The 18,283-nt window shown below is 58.0% G+C and overlaps 1 protein-coding gene across 2 annotated transcripts; it reads left to right on the top strand.

Moving 5' to 3' along the window:
* The first annotated feature begins 1,805 nt into the window (after positions 1-1,805).
* PPP1R9B (protein phosphatase 1 regulatory subunit 9B) lies at positions 1,806-18,190 on the top strand. Of its 2 annotated transcripts, none has more exons than XM_081581261.1 (10): positions 1,806-3,716; positions 7,522-7,654; positions 8,928-9,048; positions 10,885-10,989; positions 12,017-12,152; positions 12,713-12,865; positions 12,976-13,029; positions 15,744-15,973; positions 16,301-16,397; positions 16,572-18,190. In XM_081581261.1, exons 1-10 carry the CDS (start codon positions 2,352-2,354, stop codon positions 16,623-16,625), a joined length of 2,448 nt encoding a protein of 815 aa, XP_081437387.1. In that variant the 5' UTR covers positions 1,806-2,351; the 3' UTR covers positions 16,626-18,190. The 2 variants fall into 2 exon arrangements, with proteins under 2 accessions (XP_081437387.1, XP_081437386.1); XM_081581260.1 differs by having other exon boundaries at positions 1,818-3,716; positions 11,996-12,152.
* Positions 18,191-18,283: the final 93 nt, after the last annotated feature.

Below are 18,283 nucleotides of genomic sequence, written 5' to 3'. Positions count from 1 at the left end.
AAACCCCCAACTAGTGAGACTTCTGTCTCACCCAACTTCCATAATGAGGTTGGGGGTGGGGCCTGTAGGTAGGGAGGGTCAAGTCCCAGACTGGAGCTTGGAAACCCAAGTCACTGAAGCTCCTAGTCAGAGCCCAAATCTTCCCTCTCCCTTAGCCTCAGGATTGCCAGCCTCAAGATCAGTTCTGTGGCTCCTGGCCCCTCCCTGTCCCAATATTCAGGGTTCCCAGGAGGCTTCCCACACCCCATCCCCCACGAGCTTTTGCACGTGCTACCCAGTTTATATCCCACAAAACCCACACACACCCCGACAGTGGAGGGATGAGAGAATCCCTTTGAACAGCCCTTCTAGGCAAGGGGGGTAGGTAGTGGGAGATCGGAAAGAAGAGGAAGAGGATGGAAGGGAAGAAGGAGGGGGAGGAGGCAGAGGCTGCAGGAAGGCCTGAGATGCAGGAAGCAGCTGGGAGTGGGGGGAGGCTTTGTGCCTGAGGTGTTCTCTGGGTCCTAGGGTCCACAATGTTCATCATTTTCTGGGATCTGTGGAGTGAGGCTGCGCATCTGCATCTGTCATGGCCAAGGGGGTGGACTTTCACTCCCTGGCCCTGAGCAGGGTACAGGGCAATCCCAGGCCCCTTGTTATCTATGGGGGGTTGGGGTGAGTATCAAAACAGCTGCCAGGACAGCGGACGTAGATGTCACTGCCACCCTTCCCCCTCCTTCCCTACATTCACACTGGTACACAGTGGCCAGAATCCTTGAGATGAGAGATAAAAGCTAGAGCTCTCACTGGTGAAACTCTGGCCCCAGGCCTCCAGAATTACTCCTCCAAAACTCCTTCTTCCTGTTTGAGAGGCAGGAGTGCCCTAGTAAGGCCCTGAAGACAGGGATTACACTCCTCATTTCCAACGTGGGCGCAGTGCAGGCAGTTGATGGCATACCCTCTTCAGAATTCCAGAGGGCAAAAGCCAGCCTCAGGCGGCCACCTGGGTGATGAGGACCATTCCTTTCTTCCCCTTTCTCCTCCATCATGAGACCAGCAACATTGGGCTAAAGTTTCACATCTTAAAAAATACAAAGGTTCCCTACTGTTAAAATGCAGATTCCAAGGCCAGCCTCTGAGATTCTGCTTCATAAAGTCTGGGGGAGGATCCAGAAATCTGAATTTTAAAAAAGTTCAAACTAGGCAGCTCCAAGAATCTTGAAGAAAATGCTCCTTTGTCCCTCCCCCATTATTCCCCCTCCACACCCAGAGTAGAGGAGGGCCACAGTGAGACCACTGAGTGGTTGCATTGCCTTCCCCCAGTATTTAGTGAAGGGCTTCCCTGGTGGCTCATACGGAAAAGAATCTGCCTGCGATGCAGGAGCCCGGGGCTCAACCCCTGGGTCAGGAAGATTCCTGGAGGAGGAAATGGCAAACCACTCCAGTATCCTTGCCTGGAGAATTCCATGGACAGAGGAGCCTGGTGGGCTACACCCCATGGGGTCGCAAAGAGTCGGACACGACTGAGCGACTAACACACTTACTTAATATTTAATGGGGGGTGAGGTTATATATGTTGTGAAAAGCTACAGTCAGAGGTTGGGATGGAAGGGTTGAAGAAGACTGGCCAACCTCTGGGGTCAGTGGAAGGCTATGGCGAGGGCCGGTAGGGGAGGAGTATACCTTGGGGTGGATGGGATGGGAAGGGGAGGGCTCATAGGCTCCGGTCCCGGAAATCCGATCTCTTTAGGACCCAGAGATGCCAGTCCCCCAGCGGCGGCGGCGAGAAGGGCAGCCGCTTGGTCTCCGGCAGCCGCCGCTCGGGCAGAGCCAGAGAAAGACCGAGGCTCGGGGCGCGGGGGGGAGGGAGGGAGGGAGGGTGGCGAGGCAGCGGCGGCGGAGCGGCCCGGGCCGGCCGAGCAGCTATGGGCGCCCGGGTGCCGGGCCCCTGGAGAACCAAGGCCCCCGGCCGGGGTGGGGGTTGCCGGGGCTACCAGCCCCGCTGACACCGCCTTGGACGATGTGAGCGGGCGCCTCCGCTGCTGCAGGGCGAGCGGTCCCACCGGCTCCGAGCGCCGCTTTTCTAATTTGGGTGGGGGCGACCATACCAGGCCGCTCGGGCTTTGGTAGAAGGGCGGGCTGTCTTTGGCAGCTTGATTGGGGGAGGCGATCCTCACAGGGCGCTCGGAGATTTTTTTTTTTTTTAAAGCGAGGTTAACTGTTTTGGGCAGCTTGGTTTTGGGGGGAGGCTTTAAAAAGGCCTTTCGGGGTTCCTTTTCTCTGGGGGAGGGGGCAGTGGTGCCGACTTGGCCCGCCGCCTGTTGGAAGGGGGGAGCGGGAAGCGTTGGGATGCGAACCCGGCTCCCCCCACAATGATGAAGACGGAGCCACGGGGGCCTGGGGGTCCCCTCCGGAGCGCCTCTCCGCACCGCAGCGCCTACGAGGCTGGCATCCAGGCTCTGAAACCGCCCGACGCGCCCGGGCCCGACGAGGTACCCAAGGCAGCCCACCACAAGAAATATGGCTCCAACGTCCATCGCATCAAAAGTATGTTCCTGCAGATGGGCACGACGGCAGGCGCGCCGGGCGATGCAGGCGGCGGCGCGGGCCCCACCGAGGCCCTGCGGGCGCCCGAGCGCGGCGTGCGCTTGTCGCTGCCGCGGGCCAGCAGCCTGAACGAGAACGTGGACCATAGCGCCCTGTTGAAGCTGGGCACCAGCGTATCGGAGCGCGTGAGCCGCTTCGACTCCAAGCCCGCGCCCTCCGCGCAGCCCGCGCCGCCGCCGCACCCGCCGTCCCGGCTGCAGGAGACGCGGAAGCTGTTCGAACGGAGCGTCCCCGCGGCCGCGGGCGGCGACAAGGAGGCCGCGGCGCGGCGGCTGCTGAGGCAGGAGCGCGCCGGCCTGCAGGACCGGAAGCTGGACGTCGTGGTGCGCTTCAACGGCAGCACCGAGGCGCTGGACAAGCTGGACGCCGACGCCGTGTCGCCGACGGTCAGCCAGCTAAGCGCCGTCTTTGAGAAGGCCGACTCGAGGACCGGCCTCCACCGCGGGCCCGGGCTGCCCAGGGCCGCGGCCGCCGGGATTCCCCAGGTCAACTCGAAGCTGGTCAGTAAGCGGTCCCGGGTGTTTCAGCCGCCCCCGCCCGCCCCGTCGGGGGATGCCCCAGCCGAGAAGGAGCGCGGCCCCGGAGGGCAGCAGCCCCCGCAGCACCGAGTGGCCCCCGCCCGGCCGCCCCCCAAGCCCCGGGAGGTGCGCAAGATTAAGCCGGTGGAGGTGGAGGAGAGCGGGGAGTCGGAGGCCGAGGCAGCGCCCACAGAGGTGGTCCAGGCGGAGGTGACAGTCCACGCGGCCCTGGAGAATGGCAGCGCCTTGGCAACCACCGCTAGCCCGGCGCCTGAGGAGCAGAAGGCTCAGGCGGCTCCCGAGGAGGAGGTGGCGACCGTGGCGGTGCCTGAAAAGGGGGTGGGCAATGGCCGGGCCCCGGACATGGCCCCCGAGGACGTAGACGAGTCCAAAAAGGAGGACTTCTCGGAGGCGGACTTGGTGGACGTGAGCGCCTACAGTGGGCTGGGGGAGGACTCCGGGGGCAGTGCCCTGGAGGAGGACGACGAAGAAGAGGAGGAGGGGGAGCCCCCCTACGAGCCCGAGTCGGGGTGCGTGGAGATCCCAGGGCTCTCGGAAGAAGAGGACCCGGTCCCGAGCCGAAAGATCCATTTCAGCACAGCGCCCATCCAAGTAAGTGAACCCCCCTCCCCGCCCCCGCGCCGCCCCTGCCACGTGCACGCAGTCGCCCCCGCCTCGCCAGCCAGCCGGGTTTGGCAGGCTGAGTCAGCCCTGTCACCCAGCCCCCTTCCCAGAAGTTACCTCCCTGAGGGGGGCGTGGGGGACTTCCAGCTGTTTGTCAGAGGGAGAGGATATTTAGGCCTGAGATGAAGTGGCCTGCCCTGACCTGCCCTCGGGTTCCTCTGCCTGCTGCCCCACCCTGCCCTGCGCCGGTCCTGGGACACCTGCTTTCCCTTCGTTTCCCAGACAGTCTCCCTCCGGAGACTGCCAGAGGCGTGGGCTTAAGTGGTGGGAAGGTATGTGTGTGTGTGTGTGTGTGTGTGTGTGTGTGTGTGTGTACCTGTGACCTCAGGAGAGCACCCCCACTTTGATCCTTACTCTGCTCTGGGTCGGAGGGGCATGAGAAGCTTAGAAACACCCCTGCTTTCCTCCTGCACCGGAGCTGCACACGGGGGTGGAGGAGCCAGAAACTTCCCAAAACGAAGGTGCAGCCCTTCCTTCAAACGGGCTGTAGCCCTCACCCCAACTTTGCAGAAGTGAAAGAGGGAAGCAGGTCTCTGAGGTTGAGCTGAGCTGAGGCCATGTGACTGGGGGCCCTGTTCCCTGGGGTCTGTGCTGGGCCAGCTCCCGAGGTGGGGGTAGGAGGTTACATAGGCAGGCACTTTTTGTGGTTTTTTAGGAGGCTAGGCCTTCAGCTGGGTATGGAGGAGAAGGGGGTGGGGCTGGGAAACTCCCAGGTGCCTGGCAGCAGCCTCCTGCTTTTGCTCTTGGTGTTGGCAGGCACCAAGTGCTTTTGCCTCATTCTCTGGGTACCCTGAAAGAAGGACAGGAGATCCTCCCTTTTGGGGGCCACACACACTATTGGTGATTGGTTTGTGGGTTGTGCCAGTGCCCTCAGATCCTCAGGAGAATGCTGGGAGAGGTCCCTGGGAGAATTAAAAACCCCAGCCCTCAGTTTCCTGAGTCTTCCCTGGTGGCTCAGATGGTAAAGAATCCGCCTGCAGTGCACTACCCTCTATTCTCGGCTGGCACATTTAGCCTAAAGACTTTTTATCACCACCCCAGCCTCAGCTGTGCCCAGGCCAAGGAAAGTTCAGCCTTTACCCCTCCCCAGTCAAACCCCCCTCTGTTTGATTGAAATTTCCCTAACTACTCCTGGACACCGAAGCTGCCCATTTCCTCCCACCTGCCCCAGCATCTTAACCTCTGTTCCTCTTCCACCTCCCACCCCAGGGGGCCTGGGAAGTGCAACTCCCCACTCAGGCCAGCCCCTTCCCCCAGGCTGTGACCTCACAAGCCTTTTTGCCTCCCCTCTCCTCTTCTGAAGTGCTGGGATCCTGGAGGCAGAGAGCTGAAGGATATGGGGTGTTTCTTGGGTCACTGAGGATGCAAATGGGGACCACTGAGGGGGTCAGGACAACCCACGGCCCTGCCACAGCGGTTCTGTGAGCTGCCTGATCCCCTCAGAGGTGGAGTTTGGTCTTTTAGTCCTGAGCCTCTGACTGTCTATATTTGACACCTTACCCTGATTTTTGGGTAAAAAATAGCACATGATTTGGAGCAGTGCTCCCTGACTCCCTGGTGACAGTTGCTCGCCTGTGGTGTGTGGTGCCGCCTTTGTGTGTCTGACTTTTGACCTTGCTGGGGATGTCTTCCTCCCCACCCAGTTTTTCCCTCTGTCTGTTCCCGCCCCTGCATTGATACTAAGTCCAGGGTCTTGTGCCCCTCAGATGACCCAATTGTTAGCCATATAGAGGCTTCTGCTGAGGACAGAAAGCTCAATTCTAGATGGTTATCTGGAGAGGCGGACTGGATCCAGGGCCCTCGGATAGGCTGGACACATGGGGATGGGCAGTGTGAATGGTGGTCTGAGGCCTCTGACCCTCCGGCCTGGGTTTCCTGCAGGGGACAGGATTTAATAATCTGAGAAAAGAGGGGGGAGGACAAAGCCCAGGACAGGTTATGAGGGTGTTTTGGAGGTCACAGTGTGTGTGTGTGTGTAATTGCATGTGTTTACTCGTGGTGGGGAGGAGTTTGGTGGACCCAGGCTACCACATAGACTGAGGGATGGAGAGACCCTCTCTGCTAGGATAGAGGGTGAGGATCAAGGGACTCAGATGCAGAAGTGGGCCAAAGCCAGTTTGCCAGATCTAGGCGCATGCCGGCCCCATTCCGGGGCTTGGGACCTATGTGCAATGGGGACAAAGTCCCAGTGACCACCCACCAGTCTCATCCCACCCTGCTATGGGCTAGCTCCCATGACCTTGGACAGTGGGCCTAGCATCTTGCACTGTATGTGGACTAGGTGGCCCATTTCTCCCAGGAGCTTGGGGCTGCTGGCCATATGTCAAGAGGGCAGTCTGACTGCTGCACCATTGACGAAGAACTCCAAGGGTTTGCACTCTTTCTCTGATGCTGTAAAGTTGAGGGCAGTGAATTAAGTGACCATGTAGGCCCCTCCCAGCTAGGAGCCCCCTTGTCGGAGCCATGGTGCTTGGGGGGTGACACTAAACCAAGGCTGGGACACACGAGCTGCTGGCCTGGGTGCCCATAGCGGCTGTTTCTGGAGGAAAGGGACCCTGGCAGGGGCCTCGGGGGAGACAGTGTCCCACTCCAGCTGCGCAGGCCTCAGGTCCAGCCATCTGATAGAGCTGCTGCTACCCTTCATCACCCCCGCTTGGCTCCAAGTGGTGCCAACCTGTCGCTGCGGGCAGTGAAGCAGGAACACGTCATGGTGCCCCAAATGGTACTCATTAACCTCCCACCAGGAGCACTCCTGGACCCAGACTTAGGCACTCCTGCAGAGCCCTTGTCTTACCTTCTCTGTTCTTTGGAGGAGAGTCAGACTGGGGAATCCCCTTTCTGCTGAGCCAGCAGAGGGGTACAGAGGACAATAAGGCCAGGTTCGCTATGGACAGTGTCGGAGGCTGCCACTTCCCTGCTCTCCCTGCTTTCTGCAGGGTATTGGGCCCAGGACTTCTGCCCTGGCCTCCTAGTGCCCTGGGGATAAGGGGGTACCTCAGAGAGCTGTGGTTCAGAAGGGAGATTGAGGTCTGGCCATGTGGGCAAGGCCATAGGGGCCCCTCAGGAGGAGGGCCTGCCCATTCTCTGTGGGGGTACCGGTGGTCCTCCTGCCTCTCTCTCCACCCTGGCCGCTTCAAGTCCAGGCTAGCTGGGTCCTGGGTGCCCCGCTTCCTCTTTCTACCCTTCTCTCTCCTCCCCTCCCCCTCTCTGTGTCTCACACCCGCTCCGCCCCTCCCCATCTGGCATCCTCCAGCATCTCCTCCACTCCTTATCCCTCCTCCTCTTCCCCTCTTGTACTCAGCATGTTCCTTCCTCTCTCCTGCCTTCTGTGTCCACCCTCGTCTTTGTCTGGGATGGGGGCTGTCTGTTGGTCTCTCTCTGACCCTGGGAACCTGGGTTCATGAGTGTGACAATTTCTCCAGCATTGACCTTCCTTTCCTCCTCTAACTGGTGGTGCTTGTGTGGTCAGGGCTGCAGGAGAGAGTCATGCTGTGGATGTGGCAAGGCTGGGTCCCTTTCTGTCTTGCCCCATAACTCGGAACTAGAAGGGCCCCACTCTGAGCCGGGATCAGCGTGGGCTGGGGAAGGCCTCACCTCAACCTGTCTGGAGGTGGGGGAGACCTCTAGCAGGAGGGGAGCGCAGTGGCTGGCACAGCCTGCCCTTTCAGCCTCCTCTCACTGGGTTAGCCCTTGCCCTCCTATTGGCGCCTCTGACAAGCAGCCTCTCCCCCAGGTGTTCAGCACCTATTCCAACGAGGACTACGATCGTCGCAACGAGGACGTGGATCCCATGGCAGCCTCTGCTGAGTACGAGCTGGAGAAACGGGTGGAGAGGTTGGAGCTGTTCCCTGTGGAGCTGGAGAAGGGTGAGCTGGGCCACCTGGGCCCCTGCCTTGTGCCAGCTTCCACCCTGGGTGGACCCTCAGGGCTTCCACTGAGATGTTCTGCTTCCTCTAACTGGGGCTCTGTCAGCACCCCACAGCCACACAGACTCAGCCCAGCCCAAGCCCCCACTACCACCCTGTCACACTGCACTCTGTGCTTTTGCAGTTGTCAGGCCCCGCAGGAGCGTTGTGGGCTGGGTCCTGGACTCTGTGGGCCAAGCCACAATGGGAGAGCGATGGAGGGGGTAGGGGGCAGGCATGGCTGGAACAGTCACACCTAAGTGCGTCCTTTGCACAGTGAGGGTGCCAGGAAACGAAGGAGGGGCCACTATAAAAGCATTTAACAGGAGACCTGACCAGACCTGGGGGAGTCCCCAAGGAAGGTTATGCTTGAGTTGAACTCTGAAGAGGAGATGAGGGGAGTCTGTGGAAAAGGAGAGACCTGGTAGATTCGGAGGGTGGGGGAGAAGGCTGTGCATACAAGACCTTGTCAACCCCTTTTCTAAGATGGACTGGGAGCCTTGCAAGGTGTGAGAAAGGTATTCTAGAGAGACTATACCAAGCTGTGCTGGGGGGCAAAGGGTTGTTGTACATGGTTGCAGAGGGGCCCCTGTGGTGTGGACATGGTGATGGCTGTGTAGGAAGGGGGTGCACTTGAGGGATTCTTGGAAGGTGGGATTGACGGCATTCCGGGATTACTTGGCTTCCACAGAGGCTGCAGGGGGAGGGAGGAATCCAGGTGACTCCCAGGCCCTATGAAGGGGGGGCAGGCTGGAAAAGTGTATTTGTGGGGGAAGATCTCATTCAGATGTCCGAGGCCCGTGAGACAGACAGGGGCAGCTGTGGAGAGAGGAGTGGGTCTTGTGGGAAAGAAAAGCAGAAGGTCTTGAGTCACTGAGGCTGTGAGCAGGGATGAGACTGCTTAGGGAGGGGGAAGATCAGCCCTCTCGTGGCTCCCCCACCGGTCCCCGTGGCCACCACACACCTCATCTGCATACAGATAGTGCCCCCTCAGCACGCCCTGCTGCCCATCAGTTCTTTGGATGGGGCAGAGGGCAGACAGTGACCCAAGAGCATCCTATTTGGTTTGGCAAAGAGGGAGTGACAGAACCAGATGTGGGACATCCCCTCAGCATGGAGACTGGTTCCTGAGGTGAGGCTGTGCCCCACTGTAAGGGCTGGGGATGGGTCTCTCACTCTGTCCCCTGCAAATTCCTACCCCCCTACTGGCTTCTCATCACCCTCTGCTTCACAGACTCCGAGGGCCTGGGCATCAGCATCATTGGCATGGGGGCCGGGGCGGACATGGGCCTTGAGAAGCTGGGCATCTTCGTCAAGACCGTGACTGAGGGCGGTGCGGCCCATCGGGATGGCAGGTACCGCCTCCCCTTCCTTTATCAGCCATCATCTGTGGGGTGGGTCACTGAGTGGGGATCAGACATTCGTAGAGACCACTATGTCTGTTGCTGGTCCACTCCCCAAGGGTGCAGTGAACAACACAGGCAGGGCCCTTGGCTTCATGGCACTTGCATGCTGCGTAGGTGTTGTGTTTTGGGCCATGGTGAGGAGAGCGTGGGTGTGGAGGCTCTGTGCCTAGTAGAGTATACATGAGCTGTCTTTTTCATTTAGGAAATATTGAGCCTGTGACACTGTTGCAGGGTTGATGCCAGGCCCTGGGAGTCAGTGATGAGGGCCTTGCCCTTAAGAAGCATGTAGTATAGTAAGGCAGATGGACATTCAAGTGGGCATGCAGAAAATGGTGAAATGGACAAAAGTACAGGGTGACACTAAAGCCTAAGTCAGGAGGGCTTGACCTCTTTGGGCTTCAGGGAAGTCTTCCTGGAGGAAGTGACATTGGAGTTGAGACCTAAAGCATGAGCAGGAGTGGGGTGTGCAAAGTGTTCCAGGCAGGGCACCGAAAGCAGGCAGGTATGGCTGGAGCTAGAGACCACAAGGGATTCAGGTGTCTTATGAGGTTAGAAGAGCCCATGGGGGCAGGCCAGGGAGGAAGCTGCTCCTTGCCTATGTGCTTACGTTTGGCCCCTGAGGCTGGAAGGTGTGAGTTCTGTGGGTCAGAGGGCTCGGGAAAGATCCCCTGGAGTTCTGGGCAGCCCATTGAGCACTTTGGAGCCTCCCCACTGTGTGTGAATTGCAGAGGGGGAGTGGGAACAGCTATAGGACACCCCCGGTTTGTAAGTTAAAGGTTGATTATCAGTGTGCTTTGCGGTATCTCTAAGCCCAGACCCCTCAATGTGACAGAGGTGACTGGGCGTTCCTGTGAGGACTGGGGTCATGCTGCTAGAGGTGAAGTTGCCTCATCAGGAAGCTTCTGTCTGCTGCAGCCCATGTGGCGTGGTAGGCAGGGGTGGGGGTGGGCAGAGAAAAGAAAGGTGACCACCCCTGCTCTTTCACTTACCCCCTCTTTTGAGCTTCCCAGAGCCTTTCCCAGGGTTGCCTGTTGGCTAGTTGGGGAGGGTGTGTGATGTGAGAGTGTCCCCATGTGGGGTGGGGGGTGGGGGTGAACTGTTTACAGTAGACCATTTCCTCCATTTCTGTGTGGGAGCCCTGCGAGGAGGCCTGTCCCTCTGGGGGGAGGTGGGAGTGGAGGACGGAGGTGGCCGAGGGTCCCTCCCATGCTTTCACCCCCCTTGCGGTCAGGCTCAGCCACTCCCATCTCTCCTTGTGTGGGGAACAGGGCTTCCAGCGCCATAGCTGGAGTGTATTGGGGACTGTGCATGTGTGTTGGGGGGACTAACCCTGTGGGACTGTAGTGAACACAGGCATTTGGAAGAAATCTGTGGGCTCAGGTCTGTGCAGAATGGGTGTGTGAGAGGGCTGGCTGCATATCACGTGTGTGCTAGAGGCCCTAGCTGGTGTGCATGGCCATGATGAACTCTGTGGATGTCACATTGGTCTGTCGAGTGATGGAGGAAGGGACTAGTGTGTGACTGTCTTGGGAAGTGTGCTTGCCACCTTTCCTGGTTCTGGATGCCCGTGTCGGTTGTGCTTGCCTGGGTCTCACTGCCCATGGGCCTGGCTGATACCCCATCCTCCGGCCTCATGCATCTTATGCAAGTAGACAAAGTACCAGGTTCCTGTGGGGACTGAGCCTTGAGTTTCTGATGGGAAGGGGGCCATGTCTACCCCAGCTCCACAGTTCTCCTCGGGATCCCCTAACCAATGTCACCCGCGTCCCCCTTGCCCATCCCCAGGATCCAGGTGAACGATCTCCTGGTGGAGGTGGATGGAACGAGTCTGGTAGGAGTGACCCAGAGCTTTGCAGCCTCCGTGCTCCGGAATACCAAGGGCCGCGTGCGGTGAGGCCCAGGAGGGTGGGGTCGGTGGGGAGTGGGAGCAGACAGGAGGCTCAGCCCTCATCTGGCCACTTTGCCCACCTGCCCGCACCCAGCTAAGATCCTCTGTGGCCCAACTTACAGAGAAGTTTCCACTGTGGAAAGGAATTGCTGTGTGCTTATCCCTTGCCCCGTCTCCCTTCACATCTCCAGCCCCTGACCACTGCTGGCCACCAGCACTCAGGCTTCAGGCCTGTTGTCCACCATGCCTCCAAACTGGCCTCTTGGTCTTCTTCTTTCCCCCTGTCTGTCCTGACTCATTCATTGAAGATCCCAAGATGTGCAGGGAGGATGCCATCCAGATTAGGGTTTATCCCTCCCTCCCCTTAGCCTGGCATAGTCTGTGAGGCCTCTCCTCCTTGGGTCTGCCAATTGAGGAGGTTGGGTTAGAAGCTCCCTGAGTTCATCTCTGGCAAAACATTCAGGGACCACTCCCTGCCCCCTCCAAAAGGGGCACTGCCCCCAGGAAAGGGTGGTAGAGAGGAACAGGATGTGGGTGGCCACGGAGAGGAGTGGCTGGTGCCTGGAAGTTCCACGATTTCCTTTCCATCCTAATCTCCAGTCACCATCATCCCGCCCCTTCCTGAAGCTCAAGGACTTGGAGAGCATACAAGACACCCCTCCACAGCTCCAGGGTCAGCTTTGCCAGTCCCCTGCCTCATTTTCTCCCATGTGGTGAGGGAAGAGCTCCTACACTGGCACCTCCTGACCTCATGTCCCCTGCAGCCTAGCCTGAAGTTTGGCTGACATCTCCCCATCCCCCGAACTGGCCAGGAGGGCTAATGAGTCTCTGCTACTCCTGGGAAAGAAACCCAGTAAGGGCCCCCTGTTCCCCCATTCATTATTAACACTCTGCAGTCTCTGGACTCAGCCCTCTCATTTCATCTCCCGTGGGAGGACCTGGGTGTTGAGAGGGGAGTACCAATGGGGAGGATGGTGGCATTTCCAGCTAAGGACAGAGAAAAAGGAGACAATGCTGGTGCCCTTGCAGGTTTATGATCGGCCGGGAGCGGCCTGGTGAGCAGAGTGAGGTGGCCCAGCTAATTCAGCAGACCCTGGAACAGGAGCGATGGCAGCGGGAGATGATGGAGCAGAGATACGCCCAGTACGGCGAGGATGACGAGGAGGTAGGGACTCCACTTGGCTGGGAGCGTCATCGTCCCCTGGTGGCCTGGTGGAGCATTACAGCTGTCCTCTGCCTCTGCCACTTTCCCAGGCCTTGTAAAGAACCCCAGAGTGCCACTCCTATACTGGGGGAGCCCCTAATCTGAGAGGCAATGCAGATCCTTCCCTTAAAGAATCTCTAGTCTGATGGAGGAGTCACACCCTCTATCTTCAGAAAGCTTTCCTGGTCCTACAGAGAAAACATAGTTCCCTCTAAGAGCCCCCACTATGAGGGGAACTAGTCTGAGGAGAGACAGCTCTAGACCTCAGGCGACCTGCTGTGTGAGGAGGGGAAAGCAAAGTCTGTTTCTTCAGGGGTCTTAGTCTTTTAGGGGATAACTCCTGCCTTCAGGAGACTCTCCGGAAATCACAAACCACGCCCCTAGTGTGGGCCCCTGGCTGATGGAGGAGGTCATCGCTCCCAGTCTGCCATGGACCGACCGCTGCCAGTCTTAGCCCTAGTCATCAGGGCTGCGGGAGGCTGGCACGGGCAGGGAGCACAGCCTCCTGTCTCCCTTCACAGACGGGAGAGTATGCCACCGACGAGGATGAGGAGCTGAGCCCCACGTTCCCAGGGGGCGAGATGGCCATCGAGGTGTTCGAGCTGGCAGAGAATGAGGATGCCCTGTCCCCTGTGGACATGGAGCCTGAGAAGCTGGTGCACAAATTCAAGGAGGTGCGCAGAGGTGTCCCTGGGCTGGTGGAGGGCAAGGGCAGGCTAGTATTTAATGCTGCAGCACTGCCTGCCCCAGCCAGAGCTGAGTGTCTGTGCCCTCGCCCCCACAGCTCCAGATTAAGCATGCTGTGACTGAGGCAGAGATCCAGCAGCTGAAGAGAAAGGTAAGAGTGGCGGGAAGTGGGGGAAGCCGAGGCATGGGGGACAGTCTTCCACCCTCACAGCTGCACATGCTGACCCTTGTCCACCACTCACAGGCGCATGGAAAACAAGCTGCTCTGAAGTAAGGGAGGGTAGTGTTAAGAGCTCAAGCTCTAGACCATCTCTCTACCACTCACTTGCTGCTCTGGGCCTCATTCTCCATAAAATGGTTTGATAATAGTGCCAGGACCATAGGACCATTGTGAGGATAAAATAGAATAATACATGTAAAGTCTTTAGTACAGTGCCTGACACATAATAGTTGCTTAATAAAAAGTTGAGCTATTAGTTGTCAGCCCTCGAATAGCTGAACATGGATGTCTTCACATTCACACAGTCCCACACATGTCCTCTACATACAAGCCTAGCATTTAGCCTAGCCTAAATGCAAACCACCCAGAGATCCAAACACCAGCTCAGATCCCAGGTACATGGTACCCACAGACCCACCTACCCAGACACCTAGAGACACCCACTCTGCTTAGACATAACATGAGGACAATGGACCTATGCTTCACAAGCAAGACCTTTGTGTCTGTCTGCTTGTGTGTCGGTCTACTGAGAGATATAGGACGTTTCATGGAACATGTACATTCTCACAGAGATGCCATGTACAGACACCCACACAAGCACACTGGGTGCCAACACCCTTACAGGCATAGATATACAGACTTCTGATACACAGTCTGTACTGGGCCCCTTCTGGGCCTGGACATTAGGAGTCCTGATTCCCATAGGGCTTCCAGTGTGGCAGGGAGAGGCAGAGGCACACAGGGGTTTTGCAGACGTTGTGCACCCAGGTACACATGGGTACATTCTCATATGTGGGCTTAGACCAACGTGCCTGGAGACAGGAGAGTGTGAAGCTGAGCCTCAGAGGGAAGACAGGGTTTAGGTGACTGAGGCAGAGGAAGGGCATTCCTGGCAGGGAGACAAATGTGAGCTTGAAGGCTGGCTTTGGAAAGAGACCTGCAAGCTATGGCGGCCATTCCCGGGGGGTAGTGGGAGGTGGAGCTGGATTGCCAGGATGAGCTGTAGCAGTATCCTGACTCCCCACTGAGAACTCCGGCCTGGATCCTGTGGCCATATGAGACCATGAGGAGGAAGGTCACTACCCTCAAAGTGGGAGGCATGAGGGTGAGCAGGACTTGGAGACTGGTAAACCAGTTAGAGGCCCAAGTGGTGCCCTGGCAGATATGGGCAGGGCTACCCAGGGCACAGGCAGAGGGTATGTATAGGGAGGACGGATTCGAGTTGCATTTCCCAGGTCGAGGTGACAGTTCATGTTCTTAGAGGAGGTACAGAGCATGAAGGGGAGGAACAAGTCAAAGGTCTTCCAATTTATAAACACCTTTGGGCTTCCCTGATGGCTCAGATGGTAAAAGAATCTGCCTGCAGTGTGGGAGACCTGGGTTCAGTCTCTGGGTTGGGAAGATCCCCTGGAGAAGGGAATGGCTACCCACTCTAGTATTCTTGCCTGGAGAATTCCATGGACAGAGGAGCCTGGCAGGCTACAGTCCATGGGGTCGCAAAGAGTCAGACACGACTGAGCAGCGTTCACTTTGTTTTCTAGGTGTGCAGCACCATCCAGTTCATGTGATGGGCAAAAGCAGACTTGATCCTTGCCCTGTGTGGCTTAGAGTCTGCACACTAACATTTTTACATAGAAGCTGACACAGGCTTTATAGGAGAGGACAGGGTCGCTGAACTCGTAGAGCTGGTGGAACCTGATGAAGCTGGGATGTGTGGGGGGCTGTGCTGTCAGAATCACAGGAGACTTCTGGGGAAGCGATACACTGAGCTCAGCTGAAAAGCTCGTGGGAAATGATGAGACAGTGGGAGGGTAGATGGGAGCATTCCAGGCACAGGGAACGGTGAGGCGAAGGCCCTGCAGCAAGAGGGAATGTAGCAGGTGCACGGATGTGCAGGAAGGCCTGTGTGGCTGGGACACAGAGGGCAAGGGGTGTTTGCAGCCAGCAAGGTTGGAGGGGCAGTCAGGGGCTTGAAGCTCAGCACTGGGGTGGCAGTGAGATGATGCCACCTTTGGACGGAGGTGGGCTAGTCAGAAAAAGAGGAATAAGTTTGTGTGGGTGGGGCCAAGTTTGGGGCAGGGGGCCTCTGAGGAGCCGGAAGTAAAGTTGGGCTGGAGATTTGGGGCTCAGTGCACAGAGGTGGTGAAGAAGGTGAGTACAGAGGGAACAGAGGCCCTATGACTGGGCTGTGGGGCTAGAAGGTCTGCACTGAGGAGGCAGGGGTGCTGGTAGAGCAGCCAGGACTATTTAGGAAGCCACAGAAGCCAGGGCTACAGAGAGGGAACAGAGGGCAGTGGTGCCCTGTTCTCACCCCTCTACCATCACACTCTAGCCTTTGTGAGCTTGGCAAGGCAGGAATCAGTCCCACTTTACAAATGGGAGGAGTACAGCTTAAGACAAAAGTGGCCTTACCCCAAGTCATGGAGATAGTCAGTGATGAACCCGGGCGGCCTGCCTTCTAGGAGTGTAGCGCGTGTCAGGGCTCCTGGCTGGGACAGATGGGGTCCTACCTCCTCCCTCTCTGGGTTTCAGTTGTCAGACTCAGCCAAGGAGAGTCAGTAGTTGGGGGGCAGTGGGCTCCATATCTGCAGGAATCATCCAGAGACTATCGTCCCCACCAACCCAAGGCTGTTCCTTCCTCTCAGCTGCAGAGCCTGGAGCAGGAGAAGGGGCGGTGGCGGGCAGAGAAGGCCCAGCTGGAGCAGAGCGTGGAGGAGAACAAGGAGCGCATGGAAAAACTTGAGGGCTACTGGGGTGAGGCCCAGAGCCTGTGCCAGGCTGTGGACGAGCACCTGCGGGAGACCCAGGCCCAGTACCAGGCCTTGGAGCGCAAATACAGCAAGGCCAAGCGCCTCATCAAAGACTACCAGCAGAAGTACGTGTGGGGGCTGGGAGCTCTGGACCTCAGGAGGATGGAGAGGCCTGTGGTGGCCTTCCCTCCCCACCCCAGCCAAGTAAGGGGGCCAGGAGCGCAGAAGTTGGAGGGTCCTGTGGGGGGGGGCCTGGGTTCATAATGACGGTGCCAGACTCAACAAGCCAGGCCCCAGAGGCTTTGGGAAGACTGGGGATCTCCAGACCTGAGAACAAGGAGTGAGCAAGAGCTGCCCAGGTGGAGCCAAGGACAGGGCTGAAGACCCTGAGACTCTGAATGGAAACCAGACCACACACCCTTACCCACTGTCTGTCTCCCACTGATCCCCAGGGAGATTGAGTTTCTGAAAAAGGAGACAGCACAGCGCCGGGTTCTGGAGGAGTCAGAGCTGGCGAGGAAGGAGGAGATGGACAAGCTCCTGGACAAGGTAGGCCCAGGGTGCCCCAGGGGCAGGCAGGAGCAGCAGGTCAGTCACCCTGTGGATCCTGGAGGGAGAGGAGTCATGGCTGGGAGCTCAGGGTAATGTCCCCAGCAGGGGGGCAGGCGGGGCAGGGCCCGAGTCCAGTGCCCAGTCCTGACGCCTTCTCCCCCTTTTTTTCAGATCTCAGAACTGGAAGGAAACCTGCAAACACTGAGGAATTCCAATTCTACTTAACAGGAATCATTCCTTAACCGGACAATAATTAATCCCCTCCCATTGTCCTCCCTCCCCTGTCCTTAATACTTGACCCCGCCCCCTATCAGCCTGGGGACAGGTGCCCCGACTCCCCCACGCCTCCACCCCACCTCACCCAGCTTCAGGGACCAGAGGGCCCACATCATACAGGCCCCTTAAGGTGGCCCAGGCAGACAGGTGGCTGGAAGGATGGCCTCCTTGCCCATGGGGCTGAGGCACAGAGGCCATGGAATGCCAAGGGCTGGCCTGGGTGGTGGATGGACACAAGGACCTGCAGACCAAACTGCCAGACTTTACAACCTCCAGCCTTTGTCTTTGGACTGGAACGGGGCTGGGGGCTCTCCCAGCATCTCACCACCTGGAGGCTGCCTCCTGATCACGGAGCTCCTAGGTGGTCCCTGGGCCTCTTGACTTGAGATTCTACTGTCTTGGCCCTTCCCCCCTCCCCTATCATTGTGCTGTTCTGTTGCATTCTTATCCTCCTGCTGGGAAGGGTTGTCTCCACACCTCCTCCCATCCTTGTCCACCCTCCCAGGAGGGATAGAGTCCACTCAGAGCCTGGAGGCTGGGCTTGACCCTGTACTGATTTCTCATGTATCCTTCATGAAAAGGGGAGAGTCCAGGACATGTGGTGTCCAGCTCCCCCGTCTCCTGGGGCAGCAACCCTCAATTTCTCCTTGTGCCTCCCCTCCCCCAGGTGCCAAATAGCCATAACCTCCTCCTGGAACCGTTCTGCGGCCTCTTTGGGGTCCAGGTGTCCTGGCCAAGCCTGGCAGTGCAAGGGAGGAGAAGAGGTCAGTTTAGAGGGCCTGGTTTTAGGCAAGGGAAACACTTCTTACTGGAGAACCAAGTCCCGTCCTGCCCTATGCAGGGCCACACCTGGAAGCCTTGTACTAACATCACAGAGATTCAGCCTCACCCCACCCACACCCACAGTTTTCCAGTGTTTTGACTGGAGGGCAAAATTTTACTACTTTTATTCTTTTTGGAGACCAGGGCTGCGCTGCTGGCAGCCTGCTTTCTAAGTGAAATTGACTCTGTTTCCCCACTTTAACCCCAAATCGGGGCTTGGACCAAGGGAGGTGAGACCCCTACCCCAGGTCCCCTCCCCTTTCAGAAACCATCTCATTTTTGCCTCTTCCTCATGCCTCTGCCTCAGCCTGGGTTTTTGTTCTTTTTTAAAAAAAACAACCCCTGTACCATCCGTTTTGGTTTTCCCTCGTCCCCTGTAAATAGGCCATGCCATCGATCAGTATTTCTCAGCAATCTCTTCCTGCCCCCAGACGTGCGCCTACCCCCTGAAAAAGCTGGCTGTCTCAGTGCCTGGGCCCGTGCAATTCACCTCCTCGGCCTCAGCAGATGGAGGGGGCGGGGCCAGGGGCGGGGCTGTTGGGGAGGCTTCCGGTTTCTCCACCGAGGGCCACCCGAGCCCCGCCTTTTGCAGGACTGCGTCTCTGTATATAATATATATATGTATGTATTGTTCCCGGTTTTGTACGGATCATGCCCTCTGTCAGGTCATCCCCATAAAAGCAGTCCCCAGAGCTTTGCCGCCTGGTTTCTTGATTCGCGGGAGGGGGTGAGGGATGCCAGTCTGAGTCAAGTGGTCTGCCAGTGCTACCTCTGACCCTGAGGAG

The sequence above is a fragment of the Giraffa tippelskirchi genome, chromosome 3, assembly GCF_054371585.1.
Source record: "Giraffa tippelskirchi isolate mGirTip1 chromosome 3, T2T-mGirTip1v1.2.pri, whole genome shotgun sequence".
In the NCBI taxonomy this organism is placed as follows: domain Eukaryota; kingdom Metazoa; phylum Chordata; class Mammalia; order Artiodactyla; family Giraffidae; genus Giraffa; species Giraffa tippelskirchi.
Note: the sequence above shows the minus strand (reverse complement) of the source record. Positions and strands in the feature narration are given on the sequence as shown.

Bases quoted from the DNA above. Each gene is read 5' to 3' on its own strand.
- PPP1R9B (XM_081581260.1), top strand. From the start codon at position 2,352: ATGATGAAGACGGAGCCACGGGGGCCTGGGGGTCCCCTCCGGAGCGCC. The intron at 12,866-12,975 runs GTGCGCAGAGGT...TCGCCCCCACAG, and splicing joins TGGTGCACAAATTCAAGGAG to CTCCAGATTAAGCATGCTGT. The intron at 15,974-16,300 runs GTACGTGTGGGG...ACTGATCCCCAG, and splicing joins ATCAAAGACTACCAGCAGAA to GGAGATTGAGTTTCTGAAAA.